Source organism: Ornithodoros turicata, chromosome 1 (genome assembly GCF_037126465.1).
Source record: "Ornithodoros turicata isolate Travis chromosome 1, ASM3712646v1, whole genome shotgun sequence".
NCBI classification, from domain to species: Eukaryota; Metazoa; Arthropoda; class Arachnida; order Ixodida; family Argasidae; genus Ornithodoros; species Ornithodoros turicata.
Genome location: NC_088201.1, coordinates 48,228,011 through 48,244,907, shown reverse-complemented (window position 1 = coordinate 48,244,907; position 16,897 = coordinate 48,228,011). Strand labels below are relative to the sequence as shown.

The window sequence follows — 16,897 nt, the reverse complement described above, 5'->3', positions numbered from 1 at the left end:
CTCTGAGGGCCCTAGGGTCCTGAAGACGCGGGCGCGCGGATTGAAGCATTTCAAACTGTTCATGTCGCGCCTGTAGTAAACTGTAGTAAAGTGGCACATGCTACGCGTAGTGCAGAATGGCTCCAAAAATGCTAAAACACCTTCAGCTTACGGCATTCGGCTAATTAGGCAATGGCAAGCCTCGGTACATATTTAACTTTGGAATATATTTCGTCAAAAAAATTTACCTTAATCAGAAAAGGCGTTAGCTCCAGTATGCAATTTAATTCCTTCAAATCAACATGTAAATCTCGTCTAACCTGCATGATAACTTAATAGAGAATATCGGATATCTTCTCAAATATCGTGCATGAAAGCGGGGACGGGGGAGGTCCCCCACAGCCTCATCTCAACCAAAGCAATGCCTTGTGCAAATCACGGATTTCTGCAGGGTTTTCACCTCGGGGTGTGTAACACCCATATCTCCTGGTTTGGGGCTTATGGTTTCTTTCTTTCTTTTCGCCTTCCTGACAGGTTTTCCTTTTTTCTTTTTTCAAGGCGGTGCTGGCCTCGTGGGTGCGTTAGGGTGTGACGGGGAGTTGGCAAAATCTCTTGGCACATGACGGGCATGTGTAATTGTAGCGTTAACTGATGCAAGCGCTATAGTAACTATACGAGTGCTCTATAACTAGAGTGAGTAGACGTCCCGTTTTATAGGGTCAATCCCGCCGGGGTTATTTTCTTTTTTTGTGTGTGTGTGTGTGTGTGTGTGTGTGAAGCAATATGTCCTGTTTTCACAGCTGACGAATAGTTTCGGAGTCGCAATGAAGCGAGGAAAGCGACCGAAACCATGTTTACTCCACACACATGCAGTAGTTTTTTAAAACATGTAATGAAAATGTTTCCTTCGTCGAGATACAATTTATTACTGCTTCTGTTATTACTTACACGAGTACCTTCTTTTACGCGGAGATGTGTGCACAGAAACTTGTATGTTGCTGAATTTATTGTGTCTTCAGAACAAGGCAGACCGCTCGTCTGCCCAACAACCTTTTTTTTTTTCATATCCGGTGTTCACCCAACATATGGAGTTACACGTATAGTACCATAGATGAGCGCAGGTGGGTATATACCCGCGGTTCTCCGCAGATACCCACGCAGTTTTGCGATTTGCAGGCAGAAATTCTGTCCATGATGCGGGTAAATTCGGGTGTACCCGCAATGCGTTCGCGAGTAGTGCGGGTAGACCAGAATTACCCACAACCCCTAAACTAACCTTTTTGCCACTCTAACTTATCTTACCAGTTATTCATTAGTACTGGCATTGTCTCCAGGTTTCATCACGACACACACCTGGAAAATCAAATTTTTTCCACATAATCCATGGCCATGGGCGCCGGCACGGGGGGTGGGGGCAAAGGGGCCGCTGCCCCCCCCCCCCTGCTTCAAGAAACGTAGGGTCGCTGAGCCATGACAATGGAGTTGCAGGCGCAAAAATTACCGTAATTTCACGCGTATAAGCCGCACCGCAGATAAGCCGCAGGACGCGTTGTTTGGGACGTTTTGAAAATTTTCTGTCAGATAAGCCGCACCCGCAGATAAGCCGCGGGCAATACGAGACGACTGATTTGTGCGACAAAGGAGACCATGAGAAGGCCATAAACCATGTGGTCCATATTCCGGGATCGGCACAGTGTACAATTGAGGAGGTCAGTTCTGGAGTTCTACCAAGATCGGATTGTGCCCTTGTCGGGTGTTTTTTGTGGACTGATGGGTCAGCGGTCTTCCAGAAGACGTGAATCACTGTCACCACTTTCCTTAAAGCTGCTTGGGGGAATACACTAGGAAGATCAATCTACTCGAATGTGGACCCGTCCCTGTTACGCACTGTTCGTACATCGTCAGGGCAGTGCTGTTCCAGAGACACTGTCGGCCCTTTCGTTAAAATCGGCGTATGAGGAAAATACCAGGAAAAAATAGTCATCAGATAAGCCGCACCGGTGGATAAGCCGCAGGGCGCCCATGAGAAAAAAAAAATCGCGCATAAGCCGCGGCTAATACGCGTGAAAATACGGTATGCAGAATGCCAAACATTCTGCCCCCCCCCCCCCCTGGGGAAAACCCTCGGCGGCGCCCATGTCCATGGTCAAATATGGACAAATTCGACACCGAGCGCTAAGCGAAACAACTGTTCTTTTCAACGCAACTCTATCCGGCAACATACGGACTGATCATCCCACGCAATCTCTTAATCAAATTGCTGTAGCTGTTACAATGTCAGTCGTTTTCCCACGCAGGCTCTAAAATCAGAACTCCACCGCATGACATAGGTGCCGACTGCATGGATTAGTGATCTATCTAGACCACCCCTACACCCCCTCCAGATGTTTAGCGATACCACCCTAACGTTTTTACCCGTGCACCCCCCTACAGGGGGCTCCTCGGTAATGATACGTTTAAGCCAGTGTTTCTCAAACTGTGGGTCCCAACTTCAGCGGGTCGTGACGGATTCAGCGGGGTTCGCGAAAGGGCTCGCGGGAACTTGTAAAAAAGGGACTGGTGTCCTTGACCAGTACTTCTCAAACTGTGGGTCGCGACCTGCAGCACGCTGAACCCCCTGGGGGTCGCGAAGCTGTTTGTTAACTTAAAAAGGGGAAAGCAACACCGCTGGAAGTCAAAGCTGAAGTCACTTACCGAATTCTGGGCAGGGTTGGCAGGAAAGTACACGCTCTTGGGCAAAGTGCAGGTCGCAGCTCAACGTCGACCAGGAACTGAGAGTTGCTGTGTCCAAACTCCGCCCTCGTTTGACAAACTGTGCAAACTCACCTCAGTCATTACGAACAGTCATTCCTGCTGGCATGCGTTCTTATGTGTTTTTTTTTTTTTCGTGGTTTCTTCCCTAGTTGATTCACTCTGACTATTAATTACTGTCACATAAAATTTCAATGTTTGTGTATTACGGTTCACGCACTGAAGTCGAAAAAGCTTCTGGCATCGGGTAAAACGCGGGGGGTGGGGTGGAGGGGGTCGCGACGCTATATTTTATATCTTTGATGGGTCACAGACTCACAGGGCAGCAGAGTTTGGGCGCGAGCAAAACCGCTCCACGCGGGTCACGTCCCCGTGCTTGGGATTCTGCCAGTGGCGTGGGAGCTTGGGGGCCTGAGCCTCCTCGGAATTTTCCTAGGAGGGGACCAGGCCCCCTCTGAGAAGTCTACCCAGCTGATGAACGTGACGAGAGGGATATCCGGAAAACAGCATGCATCATGCGAATGAACATGGCATCTTGCACATCTGCGGTTGCGGGTGCTCTCCCTGTTTACAAACAAATGACGCCAGATGGTACAACGGCGCCGCCAACTTTGCGTAGACTGGAACTACTATAAAGTCAATAAGTCAATAAAGTCAATAAGTCGCAAGAAAACCGCGTTTAAATATAGGAAGGGAGTTGCCTCAGGACAGAAGCCGCCGATATTTCGAACAGAGACTGTTCTTCTTCTGGGGCCCAGAAGAAGAACAGTCTCTGTTCGAAATATCGGCGGCTTCTGTCCTGAGGCAACTCCCTTCCTCATCTCTACCGGTTCGCTGGATTTCTACCCATCTATGCGTTTAAATATAGCTTTTCATCTAAAAGCGATAAAACCCCAGTGCTCGAGCCATGCTCAGACGACGCCTACTCGAGCTGCGGTGCACAGACTTTTCTCTGGCCACTCTGCTCGGCCCAGGACGGCATCCCACACAGCGGTCTGTGACAAAAGCAGTTTTGACGTTCTTGGTCGACACAGGTCTCATGAACAGCCTGTGAACTCAAGTCTTGTCACATCATTCGTCAGTGTCTCCACCCTCACCTCTCACCCCCATATGTATTACCCTCATATTTTTTTCACCTTTTGTTAGTTTATCCTTTACTGCGGGATTTGTAAATATTTATTTTATTTTATTTTTATTATTTTTTTGCGGAATAGCAAGCCGAGATACCGTTTGGCTTACCTTTCCTCCTTTTTTTTGTTCTAATACCCCCCCAAGTGCTGGGTAGAAAAGGACAAAGGACAGAACAAAAAAAGTTCATGATGGGAATTGATGTTCTGAGGCTTCCTTCATTCCTTCTTTCATCATAAGTAAAGTTCAGTCGTCGTCAGTCAGTGCAGTCGTGCAATCAGCGCAGTCGTCGTGTGTCCTTTACTTGTTCTGTCCTTTGTCCTTTTTTACCCAGCACTGGGGTTTTATCGCTTTTAAATGGATTATCAACCTGCCCAGGTTTTAACGTTATAGCTTTTCATATGGTAAGTTTTTTTATGCAATTCCTTGCATATTATTAGTTGCATGGCCTTGTTCTGCTCCATTCTACCAATTCTACCGGTAACCCTATCTTTCCCGTAGCCCTTCCTAAAGATGGCTACCGGGCTCTTCCATCTTTCGTGCGCTAGAGTTTTCTGTCGACGGCAGCGGCCCCTCGAGGGGAAACGCGGCGTAATGCCCTGGTACCAACCAGCAGTGTCTAGCAGTGCTGTGGTTTAGTGTGCTAGTTTCGCCGTTGGAAAAGAGCGATTAATTTGAAGCTGCCTGCATAGAAAGTCAAAGGAGAAGATAAAATGGAAACTAATTCTATGTTGTAACCTGCCACGACGACCAAGTTAGTGTGACAGAGAGGCAACTTGCCGTAAAGTTTTCGTCCCGCCGGTCACGTAATTGAGAGAGCGCTTTCACGGCAATCCCCATCCACCTTCCTGCTCAATCCATTTGTTTATGTTTGTTTATAACGAAAAAAAATGCGCTGTTTCTAACTCATTTCGTGCATTTAGTATATTTGTCAGTGACCAGTTGAGCGTCACGATGCGGACTTACAGAACAGCAGCTTGCGTGAAACAATTGCGAAATACAATGACCAATGAATATAGTGGAGCTTGGCTTAAAATAAGGTCTGCTATGTGTCAGACAGTATTTATCCCATTTACTCGAACCCTAATTTTGCGGCGTGTCGGCAGCGACTGGCTTTTGGAAGCCTGGTCTTCCTTCAATATACAGCGTGCATGCGAACACAGGGGAATATTTATGGGAATTATAATATTATGGGAAGTATTTCTCCTCCCTGAGCTGCGTTTCGCAACATTTTATGTAGGTGCATTCTGTCCCTATGATGTTATTATCGTTGCCAAATCTTGCGATCTCGGTTTACAAGTGGTTCTTTGCTCCTTCCTATTCGTCAAAAAAATAAAAAAGTAATCATACGTATGTCGAGCAAATATCTGTTTCTTCTTAACTCTTGTCGATCACTGTTTTATTTTTTAGCATAGTTTATGTCGTGTTTTTCTTTTGCATTATATTGCTGGCTGCTTTTATGTTGCAGTTTGCGACAATGTGTCTGATGCTATGTACGCCTATACGAAGGCCGCTGGTGCCGTTCTTTAGCACTAATAAAACGTTATTATCATTACATATCCGTTTTCAAACAAACAAACAAAAAACAGGCCTTATTTATATTCTGAAAGAATTTTGATTGACTGATTCATTTTTATTATTATGACCTTGTGTCAAATGGAGGCACAATGGCTAAAAGGCCAAAAATGCAAAATGCAAAAAGGCCAAAAAATGCCTTGAGCAACATCTGTGTGAGATATGTGTAGAATGATGCAAGATTGGGAACAAGTTGACTAAGAAACTTACCATCACAGTGCATAATCACGTTAACGGATTATGCATGACAAAGAAACGAAAAAGTTTTTTTCCGCTATCTTCATAATATATATTCCAATTTGTTGTTGACTGTATTATTCGTGTGAATTCTTCAGTGCGAGATTTCCATCCTCATAGCGCAGGTGCTGGACGTAGCTGGCCTCCGATTTGTAGTCGATAATTGGTAGTCCCTTCCCGATAAATATGCACTTAACTTCACGTAAATACTACACGCTTGCCTGTGCTACACACTGTGTCACATATTGTGCATAGACACATAATGTTCCACGTGCAAAAAAGCTTCCCTACATTTTACGTGTTTCTTATTGCAGAGCAGATGCCCTTTCTACAAACCACTTCCACACAAGTAGTCTCACAGGTTGATGATGCCAAAGCCTCAAAGCCGACATATAAAATTCGGGAAACCACCTGTACGCACCAAAGCTACATACGCGAAGGCGCCGATACGGCGTTAGTACCAGACCGTTACGCACGAAATCGCCACGGGTGTCGCTGTCGATCAAGCGAGCGCAGCGCCCTGCAGCTAGTGCACGGTGCCCAAACAAAGCAAACACAAATAACAAACCACATCCCGCACAGGATAACGACGTTGTCTTTCGAGACGATGCAAGCAACCCTTGGGTGGAGCCTTCTTTTCGTGGTGGACTGGGAACGCGAATGAAGACACCAAAGGCACTAAAAACGTGACCTCATTTGTGTATACCAATAAAAAAAGAAGACACCCGTGACCTTCGTGAAGGAATACAGCTTAGTGAAACGGCGGCGTTCCCCGTCCGCGCTGTTTCGGTTTCGTTATGTCCACCAACGTCATAATTACGTCATTACGTCCCAGTGACGTTTATAAAAGCCTCCTAGAAGTCCTAGAACTTTCAGAAACTACGACAGTGAGACGCAACTAGAGCTGATTATCTACTTTTGACTGTGCGCCTGGCATGGACCTTGGAAATGTTCAGATTAGAAGGAGTTGTTGAACAGATAGCTTTGTTGGATGCGCAGTCGTTTGTTCCATATCCCTTTTTATAATATGGAGTAATCTTTGGAGAGTGTCGTTTGCATTATGACTTTCTTCGTGTTCCATTTATTATTAGCAAGACAGACTGCAGACAGCTGGAAATAGATTTTCTTGAACGTCTACTATTTTTATACCCAAGGCGAAACCTCATGTGTATTCATTAATCATGACACGTGGCTTCGGATGTGTTTGATCCACCTAGTGCAATTTCTGACGCACCACACCTTCTCCCTCTCAACTGAAAATGTCACGTTGCTGTATAGGTGGGGTGCATTTGCGTAAGCTGGATCACCAGAAAGAGGGAAAAAGCACGGGTAAAGCTGTGGTGTGACGTCACATGCACGTGTCCCAGAAACCGTGTCACTCGCTCAAAAGAGCGTTACCCAGAGCCGTTTAGCTAGTTTAGCCCTGCCATCCGGTGGTCATGGAAGGCGTTACCTTCCGTTGGCTGCTTCATTCTGCTAAATTTGACGTGCTCCTTTTCCGAAATTTATCACTTGCTATCTAAATTCCGCTTACTATGTGCGTATCTCATATGTATTCGTTAAGCAAATAAGCAGACGGCTCGGTGGCATCCGATGGGTCATCATCTGCATTTTACATTCCTGAGGAAGCATACGAACGCGGTTTCAAGCTGCTGCCCACGCTTTCATCAACCGAAGCAGAAGCCGTTGCTATCTAAGGGCCAGTTCTCACTTGTCGACGCCCGACGCGGCGTCGTGAGCGGGCGGCGGAAATAGACGCGCATTTCCGGAGTCGGGAGAGGAGAGACGTCGAGCCAAAAAAACTGCCATGTCGAACTTCTTTCACGACGTCGGCGAGAGCTGCCGAGAACGACAGCTGGCGACCAATTAGGTGACACAGAAAGGCCACGCCCCCTGATTTTTCGTCTGCTTTGGACGACGGAAGGCCACTGTGGTGTAGAGGTGTGCGCCGTGGGCATTTTTTTCGGCGGCGGCGTAGAGCACGTTGAAGTCCCGGCGGCGGCGGCGTCAGCGGCGTCCCGCCGACGCTGTCATATCGGCGTGCGCCCCGTGGGCTGTGAATATGTTCTCTTCTCCAACGGGGACGCACGAACACATCAGAGCGGGGGTATTTTCTCCATCATAGTCAACGCGATGGAGGCAGTATTTACTGTACCTTGCACAAAACAAGTGCGTCAGCACTGGATAGTATTTTGAAAGAAAACCGAACACACAAAGGAACATTAGGAGAAGTAAAGCACTTCAAGAAGGTCGTCGCCCAAGAACTTCGACTGGGCGCGTTAAGTGCGCGTTAAGCGCTGGAGAAAACAACATAGCTAGATAATCAGAACGACGAGCCATCCCTTTAATGGCAACTACACGTAACAGTTATAACGAGTGCTGATCGAATGTTAACAGGACAGCGACGCGTGAAAGCTCTGTCCACTGATCCACTGGCTCTTTTTGGGAAACCATATAAATATGCGAACGTTAGCAAACGATATGACATAAGGCGCACCCACCACGTCATTGAACAGTATTTTTGCAGAGGCTGTAGTTATCATGAATAAATACTGTAAAATCATTTAATTTCGCAGCCCTAAATTTTCGCGAATCGAGTAGGGATATATTCGCAACAACTAAATTTCGCGCACTCCACAGGTTCCTCGAATTTTCTCGATTCGCAAGATTTGCGAAAATTAAGGTCTCGCGAAATTAAAGAGTTTTACAGTATAAACTTGTCCAGAATGAGTGGGTTGAGTCTGCCATGCTTCGCGCGCATTATAAGCCCCGCCATTATATATTCGGCAATTGAAAACACCCTCTCTGAAAGTGTGCTTTTCGCCGGCACACACAAAATGCACTATTTGCTACGCACTTTTCGAGCGCAGAAAGAGCGACGGGCAATCCACGTGAGAGGACCAAGTGCTTTGGAGCGATCGAGCTGATTGGTGTGGGCGCTAATCTGTTGGTCAGATAGACCGCTTTCCAACCCAGATAAGGCGAAAGTCGCGTCATTTCTGCGCTCGGAAATGGCGTACTTCTTGTTTCGGCTCATTTGCATAGCGACATTCAGCGTCGGATATTTGAACACCCTTTACTCGTTTTCAACCGCACCGGCTTTCAACAAACATAACAAAGCCGGTGCGGTTCAAACTAGTAAAGATGTCTACTCCCGGCAATTGGACTATATTCAGATTTCAACACACGTGCGCGTTTAAGAATTTCTTAAACATGGAATGGCTTTCAACGATGAGTAACTTCCTTAATTAGAGAATTAATGAATTTGAGGTAATTAATGATCTTATAGTTACATACTTTCTTCGAGATAATATTCGATCCAAAATAATATCGATAATATTCCAACTCAAAAGCGGCATGTATTTCGTCCCGCTAGTTTTTAAACAAAAATTCTGTGACGAATAAAAAACAAAACACCCTGTATATGCATGGATAATGACCAGTGCTATGGTGTTGGTGGATGACCGGCAAACAACCTGCAAGAATTGAATGACAAGTTTTCCTGGAGTTGTGTGCCTCCAGGGTCGACTATGAAACGAAACTCTAAAGCATAAACAGCATATCAGGAGATGAAATTGTCACTGCTAAAAACACCACAAATGAAGCCTGGAACCTAAGATGAAAGAAAAACAAACAAAATATTAGGTATGGGAGATATTTGTTTATAGAAAGTGGATCAAAATGGGCACATTACACAGCCGCGCCGATTTTTCAACATCGGCGGCGGCGCTTCGGCGCGGCGGCGCACACCTCTACTGTGGTGGGAACATGAAAATTGTGCGCGCTGACGGGGCGGAGGAAATGCACCTCTACTTCCGCCGCCCGCTCACGACGCCGCGTCGCGCGTCGCCAAGTGAGAACTGGCCCTTATCTGCTCTGCGGTACATCTCTTTGTCGACACCAAGAGCGTGGACTATCCTTTCGGATAGTAAGTCAGCCTTGGAGGCCGTGGCATCGTATTCGCCCAAGGTTATCAATGACATCTACACGGAGATCGTTTGCCTGCACGCCAAACTATCGTCTCTAGGTCACAGTGTGTGGTTCCAGTGGATTCCGGGCCACGTTGGTATCTTGGGGAATGCCATCGCCGATTCTGCGGCCAGGTCTGCTCGTGCTGCTGGGCCTGTCACTTCTGTCCGACTTACCCAGTCTGCCTCTCAGCTAGCCATTCGCCGATACTGCAGAAATAGCTCTCAGGCCTTCTTTCAAGACGCTGCCAGGACCAACCCTTTTCTGCACTCGATTGACCCTACGATGACCCACACACTGGTAGGCCGCTACCCCAGGGAGGAAGAGTCCCTGCTTCATAGGCTGCGATTGAATATGGCGCGGACTCCACTGCTCCTCTTTAAGATGGGCCACCTTCCGTCGCCCAACTGCCCCACCTGTCATGTTGAAGGAGACATCCCGCACTTACTCCTCTACTGCACTCGTTACCACCAACATCGTCTCCTCCTACGGTCGCGCATCGCTCGCCTGACGGTTTCGGACTTATCTAGCTACGCTGCTCGGCCCCACACAATACAGTCAGGTGACAAAGGCACTTGCCCAGTTTCTGCGGTCCTGTGGCCTTCTGGGTGAACTGTGACCAGTTTCATGTTTGTTTTCCTCTTTGTTCTTTTGTTTTTCTTTTTATTTATTTGTTTTCCTTTTCTTTGTTTTTCTTTTTGTTTGCCTTTACTTTTCCCCTTTTTTCCTGAGAATAGCAAGCCGCCATACCGGTGGCTAACCTTTCCCTCTTATTTTTTTATATATAATAAACATATTCCCCCCCCCCCCCAGTGAATATTTTCCAACTACATCACTTGCTTGTGTGCTGCCGTTCGTTCACCACTTTATTATCACGAAACTTGACAGACCGACAGACCAGAGCATGGAATGGCGGGTGGTTTCGTTTTTGCCATTTCCGGTTCCCGTTGGTTTGCAGAGCAGCATAAAAATGGCGCTTTACTGCGTGTATTCATCTTCGGAATTCTGTTGCTTTCGGAAATACATGCCTACATTTGTTACGATGGGTAACGATTTATTGATTTCGCTCGCAAAGCATACAAACGCCACTTGAACACGTCATAGGCGGTAAACATCTTCATCCGTGTCGGTGGAAAGCAAAGGGTTGGCGGTGTCGCAGGTAATCTCATAGATAAGATATGATTCACGTTTGATATGGCAACGTTTACCTTGCGATTCCGATAGCACTACTCAATTCTGCACGTATCCCGAAGATTCGTGCGTTCTCAACACAATTACACGGCTGGACTCGTTTCCTACGGTCGACGCCGTTGCCTCCACAGTGTTGGCAACAAACGGGGCAGCTCCGCTGTAGATAGGGGCTGAAATTCGTCCACTAACACTATTAACTCTATGAGTCTCCCGCTCCTCCCGCTGATGGCGCTACGGAAAAGCCAGGCAAAAACGAAAAGTGGCGCTAGTGGCCGGTCCGGTTTCTGCGCCGCTCATGCAGCTCATGTCACGCCTGTCCTAATGTGCGGTGGGTGAGAAGGGTCTGTGACAGATCGTATTTTTTGTGTTGTTTTTACCCACGTAGATGGGATTTGTTTATTGCATGGATGTGTGATAGAACACAGCAAAGCACATCTGAAGCAAGTATCTCAATCTCAGTCCCAACGTTTTCTCGTCTTCGAAACAAGAACAAGCACTACACCCGATGCAAGTAAAGAACGCCGTGGGATCCAGCTCATCAGAGAAATTCAGACGCCCTCTTTAGCTTACACTTCTGAACCCGATATAGAGCTTTGTCGCTGGTAACCTCTCACCTATGGAAACTGTTTCACGCCGAAAGGCCAACAGCAGTGTCTACGATTTTACCGTCCCATGATCTTCCTTACTTCCACTGGTAGCCATTCTGCTTTGCAGTGTCAACCAGTCCCATGAAATAGTGACTGGACAAACGACTGTGAATCTGTGTTGCTGTGACAAAGACTAGCTTTACAATGAGTCACCCATCGTTAGGTCACAGCCAAAAGCTGCTGTTAGATCGCGAGTTGCAGATCTCGCCATCCCTGAAATTCGACCCTGGTACTCTGTTCGTTACTGTTGGGGACACTGATGCATACGATACCCGCGTGAAAGTGCGGTCGCTCGACCCCGGAGATTCAAGCATATTCCAGTGCACACGAGATGTGTTTAAGGAGTTAACTACACTTGAAGCATTTGTTTTGCTGCCGGTGAAGCCAGTTCGAAAACGCCTGACGATATACAGAGATGAAAAGCGGTTCAAGGAGATTCCTGTCATTGCAGAGAATAAGCGAGTTATAGTCCAAGACAAATTAGAGGGCCTTGTCAAGTTCAAGGGTGTGGTCAAGGAATATGGCCCTGGCATCAGATTTGTTGTGGAAATACAGGTATTTAACCTTTAACTGGGTATCTCGCCCATTTTACATCACACTGATTCAGTGTACTATATTAAGTATATTCATAAGTGGAGCAATATCACAGAACAACTATAACATTGCAGCTGTTGTTTCTGAATCGTTTAACAGGGTGAAACGGATGACCTTATTAAGAGGAAGCAGTGTTTGTCTATCCATGAGATCAGACTCCTTGACAGTTCTGATGTTCCAAATGGTAAGTTCTAAATGCTCTCCGAACGATGTACCAGGGAACTCTAGTGTGGAAAGCCCATTAAACTCGAGAAATATTTTGTGACAAAATTTTCTCACACTAGTGTACTAACAAAAATGCTGCGTTTCTACTAGTAACTTGATAATCAGGCACTGCACAGTTGCCAGATGACATCGAATGATTGTCAAGCGTCTATTTTGCTTAATATTTTCAGGTGTAAGCGAGGTTTATGCATCGAATGATTCACTGAAGCCGTTGCCATTTTTGTTTTACTTTTGTCTTTTGATGCACCCTTTCGATGCACTTGATGCATCCAACTTCAAAACAGACATTCTGAAGACCTATATCTTGGAATAGAGCCAACATAGCCTCGTGTCGCTAGAGAGTGGGTAGCAGTATTATTTGTAGTTATGTCCTAAGTTCTCTCTTTCACCCAGAAATTCATTTGGGAGGTGCAAAGTCAGCATTTTGCACTAACTTCAGGAAATACGTTATGGAACTTGCCTCATTGTTCGTTTTACATACAGCTCTTCCAACACAGGATTGGAGTATGTACAAGATAATGTGAGACACTTGCAGGTGTGAGAGGAGGAACATGATGACTAACCAACAATGACAGACGGTATAAAAATACAGCAGTAAAAATCTGATAGGTTACGATAGAGAACGACTGTTGTCGTTTCTTAGCAGGACGATATCCGATCGCTGTTTCATATACGTCACGTGAACTTCCTCTTCTGTATTACGGTGACAAGGTACAGACAGTGTTTTGCGGGCTTGCGGGCTCGACGCTGTAATTGATGGGTGCTGTTTGACAGGGCTTGGGCAGAAATAGCAACTTCCAAGCACATACTGACATGGTTGGAGATAGTGGGTCACATTCCTGGACAAAAGAAACTGCTGTTGATTCGGTCGTATATTCGTGCAAATCATAGACGGCCGGACGTTGCATGGAAGACGGCCAGGGGTAGCTGAGGTAGCCATGAAAGTACAGCAAGACATGCGCTCATAGGTGGCGTGACGTAAGGAGTAAATATGGGTGACCAAAAGGATTTTAATGATTGAAATTCTGCTTCTAAAACAAATTGTCACAGTGGTTGAAATTCTGGGTTAGTGTAGACCATTCTTGGTGAGGGGTTTGAAGCTGGCAGAATATCTGTCATTTTCATCAAATCTTAGTCACATGATTGCTCTGTATGGAGGTTGAGGTGGTTAGTAAACAATATTGTGGATGACATGTTGAGCTTGCCACTGATGCTTACGGGATGTAGTAAAGTGGAGAGTGATAATGCATCGACATCTTGGTGTCCGAGCTGCTCGATATTTTGCATCAAAATCATATTCCTGAAGTTGAAGAGCCCAACGAGCAGTTCTCCTGCAGGCAGATTTGATATTGACTAATCAACAGAGCGTGTGGTGATCAGTAACGACCATGAAATACGGTTCATATAGGTAGGGTCTGAACCTAGCAACCATCCAGACGACGGTCAAGCATTCTTTCTCAGTGACATCGTAGTTAATCCCTGATTCAGTGAGAGACCAACTTGCGAAAGCAACCGGGTGTTAAACATTTGAGCATTGGACCAATGGTGCGGCAAGACCCATGCTACTGGCATCCATGTGTAGTTCTCTTGGCTTGTCCGGATTGAAATGTCACAGTAACTGGGTAGCGATGATGCATTCTTTGAGGACCTGGAAGGTGCTTTTATGTCCGTCAGTCCAATGGATGCTCATCACTCCTTCTTGAGAAGGTAGAGTGGGCGTGCTTTCTGGGCGCAATAGGACTATAATCTGCGGAAGTTTCATACAGGTTTCACAGTGCTGAGCCATGGAAATTCTGTAACCGCTGCTACCTTCTTTGGATTGGACCACATGCCATTGGAACATACGAGATGTCCCGGGACTGTGAGTTCTCAACCACAGAAGCGACACCTTTTTGCTCTTCTGTGTGAGACCAGCATTGCTATACAATGAAGAACTTGGTTAACATTTAAATTTATATAAAAGAAGACACCAAGTGAGAGCGAGACTTTTTGGTTCCACTTCGATTTATCAATAACCAGACCACAAGTCGATGGAAAAGAAACATTTCGCTTTCTGAAGTGAATCTAGCACATCATCAATGCATGGCATTGGGTAGGTGTCCCACTTCGTGATCTTGTTTAGCTTCCGGTAGTCTATGCAGAAACGCCATGGCTTGTCTTTCTTACGGACGAGAACAACAGACAGTAGCTGCCCTTAGGACTACACGGGGGACTAAATATTCCTTAGCATGTATTGGTCTTCTTGGTGAATGACTTGGCATTCAGTGAGAGAGATGCGATACAGTTTCTGCTGGATAGGACCTTTACCCTACGTATTGCTGGAATGTTCAACCACAGATATGTGATTCGGGGATGCATTGTTGAAATCAAAGATGGTGCTGTAGGATAGGGGAAGTGTCATGAGTTCTGTTGTCATCGTAGATGTCGATCATGGACAGAAGGCGTTTGTGTGGTGTTTTCGGTGTTGTGGGCGAAGGTGATGACGTAGGGTGCTAGAGGTCACTTTTGAGGCTGCTGATATCGGCAGGGTAAATGAATTAACGGTGATGCCTTTAGTAGGGTTTTGTGCAGGGAAGTCTGGATCGATAAGCAATAAAGCGGCTAACCCATTCCCCAATGTGGTACCACCATTGGGGATATAAAAGCTTTATGTAGCATAAGCAGGTCATTCGGTTCTGTAATGATATCAGTAGGATGCTTATGGGTGGTCACGAAAGGTGAGGATGCTTGGAAGCCTGTTTTTGTAGGTATCACAACACTAACACAGAGAGAAAGGTGGTGTTTATCATGTGTTGTGCATGGGGACCACTATTTCATTGGGGGATACGGCCATATTTCCAGCTTTTGTGATGCACGTTCGAGGAGGGCCCTGTTAGAGCGCAGGAAGTCGATTCCTAAGATATCGTAGCCCTCCCGTCCACCCGAAATATAGTCAGCCAGTTGTAAGCGTGGTGCTCTTTTCACAGTTGGTTCATGGGAACTTGTCGAAGTGCTCAACGGGTCGTACCATCACTGACTAAGGATAACCTAGCACTCACCAAGTCAACGCGTGTTCACACGTTGACATTGCTCTTCCGTTTTTTGTTTGTTTGTTTTTTCTCCTTGTTTTCTCTCCCCGCTGCGTAGGGACAGCATTCAAAAATGACAAATTGTGAGGCGGCGACGTGACTTGGAATAGTGAGTCAATAGTGAGTGAACATGAGTGCCACCAGCCCCCGAAGGTCGCCTTCTCTAGTTTCTCCCTGGACACCTAGAGTGCCACGCGACGTTTTGACGTTGAGAAAACGTCCCCGCGTTTCTGCACAATGGGCGGCTCCGGTTTCCCCCAGCAGATGATGTAGCATATCATATGGTCCTCTCACAGGCATTCCATGGCTTCGGTTGAATGGAGCAATACTTGCGACTGTGTTTTGTTCACATCGAAAGCAAATTGGACGATCATCGTAAGGATGTCCATAACCTGAACACCTTCCTGAATTTCCGTGAGATACGGTGCGGAAATATGGAGGAGGCCTGAAGCGCATGTGGGACGGGGAGAGGTGCTTTCAGAGACAGCAGCGCAGATTCCATAGTCTTGTAGCCCACAGCAAGGAAGCAGCCACCACGAACGTTATGTTTTCTTACGGCGCGATATGAATATCCTACCTTCCAGGAACTGTCACGAAAAATATTTCCATTCGGAAAATTTGTTTACAAGAATGCGCACAGCGGCGGCGATCTCTCCCAGCTCCTTCGGGCGTGCTGTGACATCAGGTCCGAGCACTTTGATTGGCTACCGAGAATCGTCTGCTACGGCGCGGAAGCAATGCGAGCGGTCCACTGCTCGGAGTCAGATGCGTTGGGGCGGGCGCCACCAAATATATACGTCCGCAAAAAGAATGAACAACAAAAGAAGGCGCGTGCCACGCTATTGGATGGATGACGTGACGTCTCAGACTGACAGCCGAGGGAAGGAGCTTTTCTAACCCGCGCGACTGGAAGCTCTCACGCGCATCAGAATTGCGCGCTGCACACATACTTTTTGTGCGGATATGTATCCCAGGGCTTATGATCCTATTTTATGTTCCTCCTTACATATTTTCCAGCGCTTCTACACGCTCCTTTTCAATATACTGGTTCGCTTGTAATATAGCGCATACAAATGGGGACGGTTTGCGGCACTTACTGAATGTGTCCTAATCGATGCTAGCAGACGTGCACAAGTGAGCCGATTCATGGCTCATTTCTGTGTGTCTTTTCTTTCGATGTTATATTTACTGTATACCACATCTATTTCGGAATTCTGCGAAAATATAAGCACGATTTGCTAAGGGAGTAACCGAACATGTCAAAGACAAATTATTTTTAAGATATGTCCGCAGCGATTATTATTGTAGCCGTCCTTGATAAAGGTTTGTGGAGTTCGAAACATCACAGTCGCAGTATTCTGGGCAGTCAGTTTGGATGTTCGTTTGCCTTGTCAGCAGTATGAAATGTTTGATCTTCTGGACATCGCTTGAGCATTGAAGCTGTCCTTGCATCATCCCTTCGTTATCCAGGAAAGGTTGCGGTTGTGCGATCATCAAGTGATTCGCCGATCTTCTCGTCTTGCTTCAGTGGTG

General features: G+C 46.4%; 1 protein-coding gene across 1 annotated transcript in view; it reads left to right on the top strand.

The window, feature by feature from the left end:
* The first annotated feature begins 11,120 nt into the window (after positions 1 to 11,120).
* Positions 11,121 to 16,897, top strand: part of LOC135378187 (ubiquitin carboxyl-terminal hydrolase CYLD-like) — a 59,703-nt gene continuing 53,926 nt past the window's right edge. The window contains exons 1-2 of the mRNA XM_064611120.1: positions 11,121 to 12,032; positions 12,171 to 12,255. Coding sequence (XP_064467190.1) covers positions 11,622 to 12,032; positions 12,171 to 12,255 — 496 coding nt within the window. The 5' untranslated portion in view covers positions 11,121 to 11,621. The remainder of the gene's footprint in view (positions 12,033 to 12,170; positions 12,256 to 16,897) is intronic.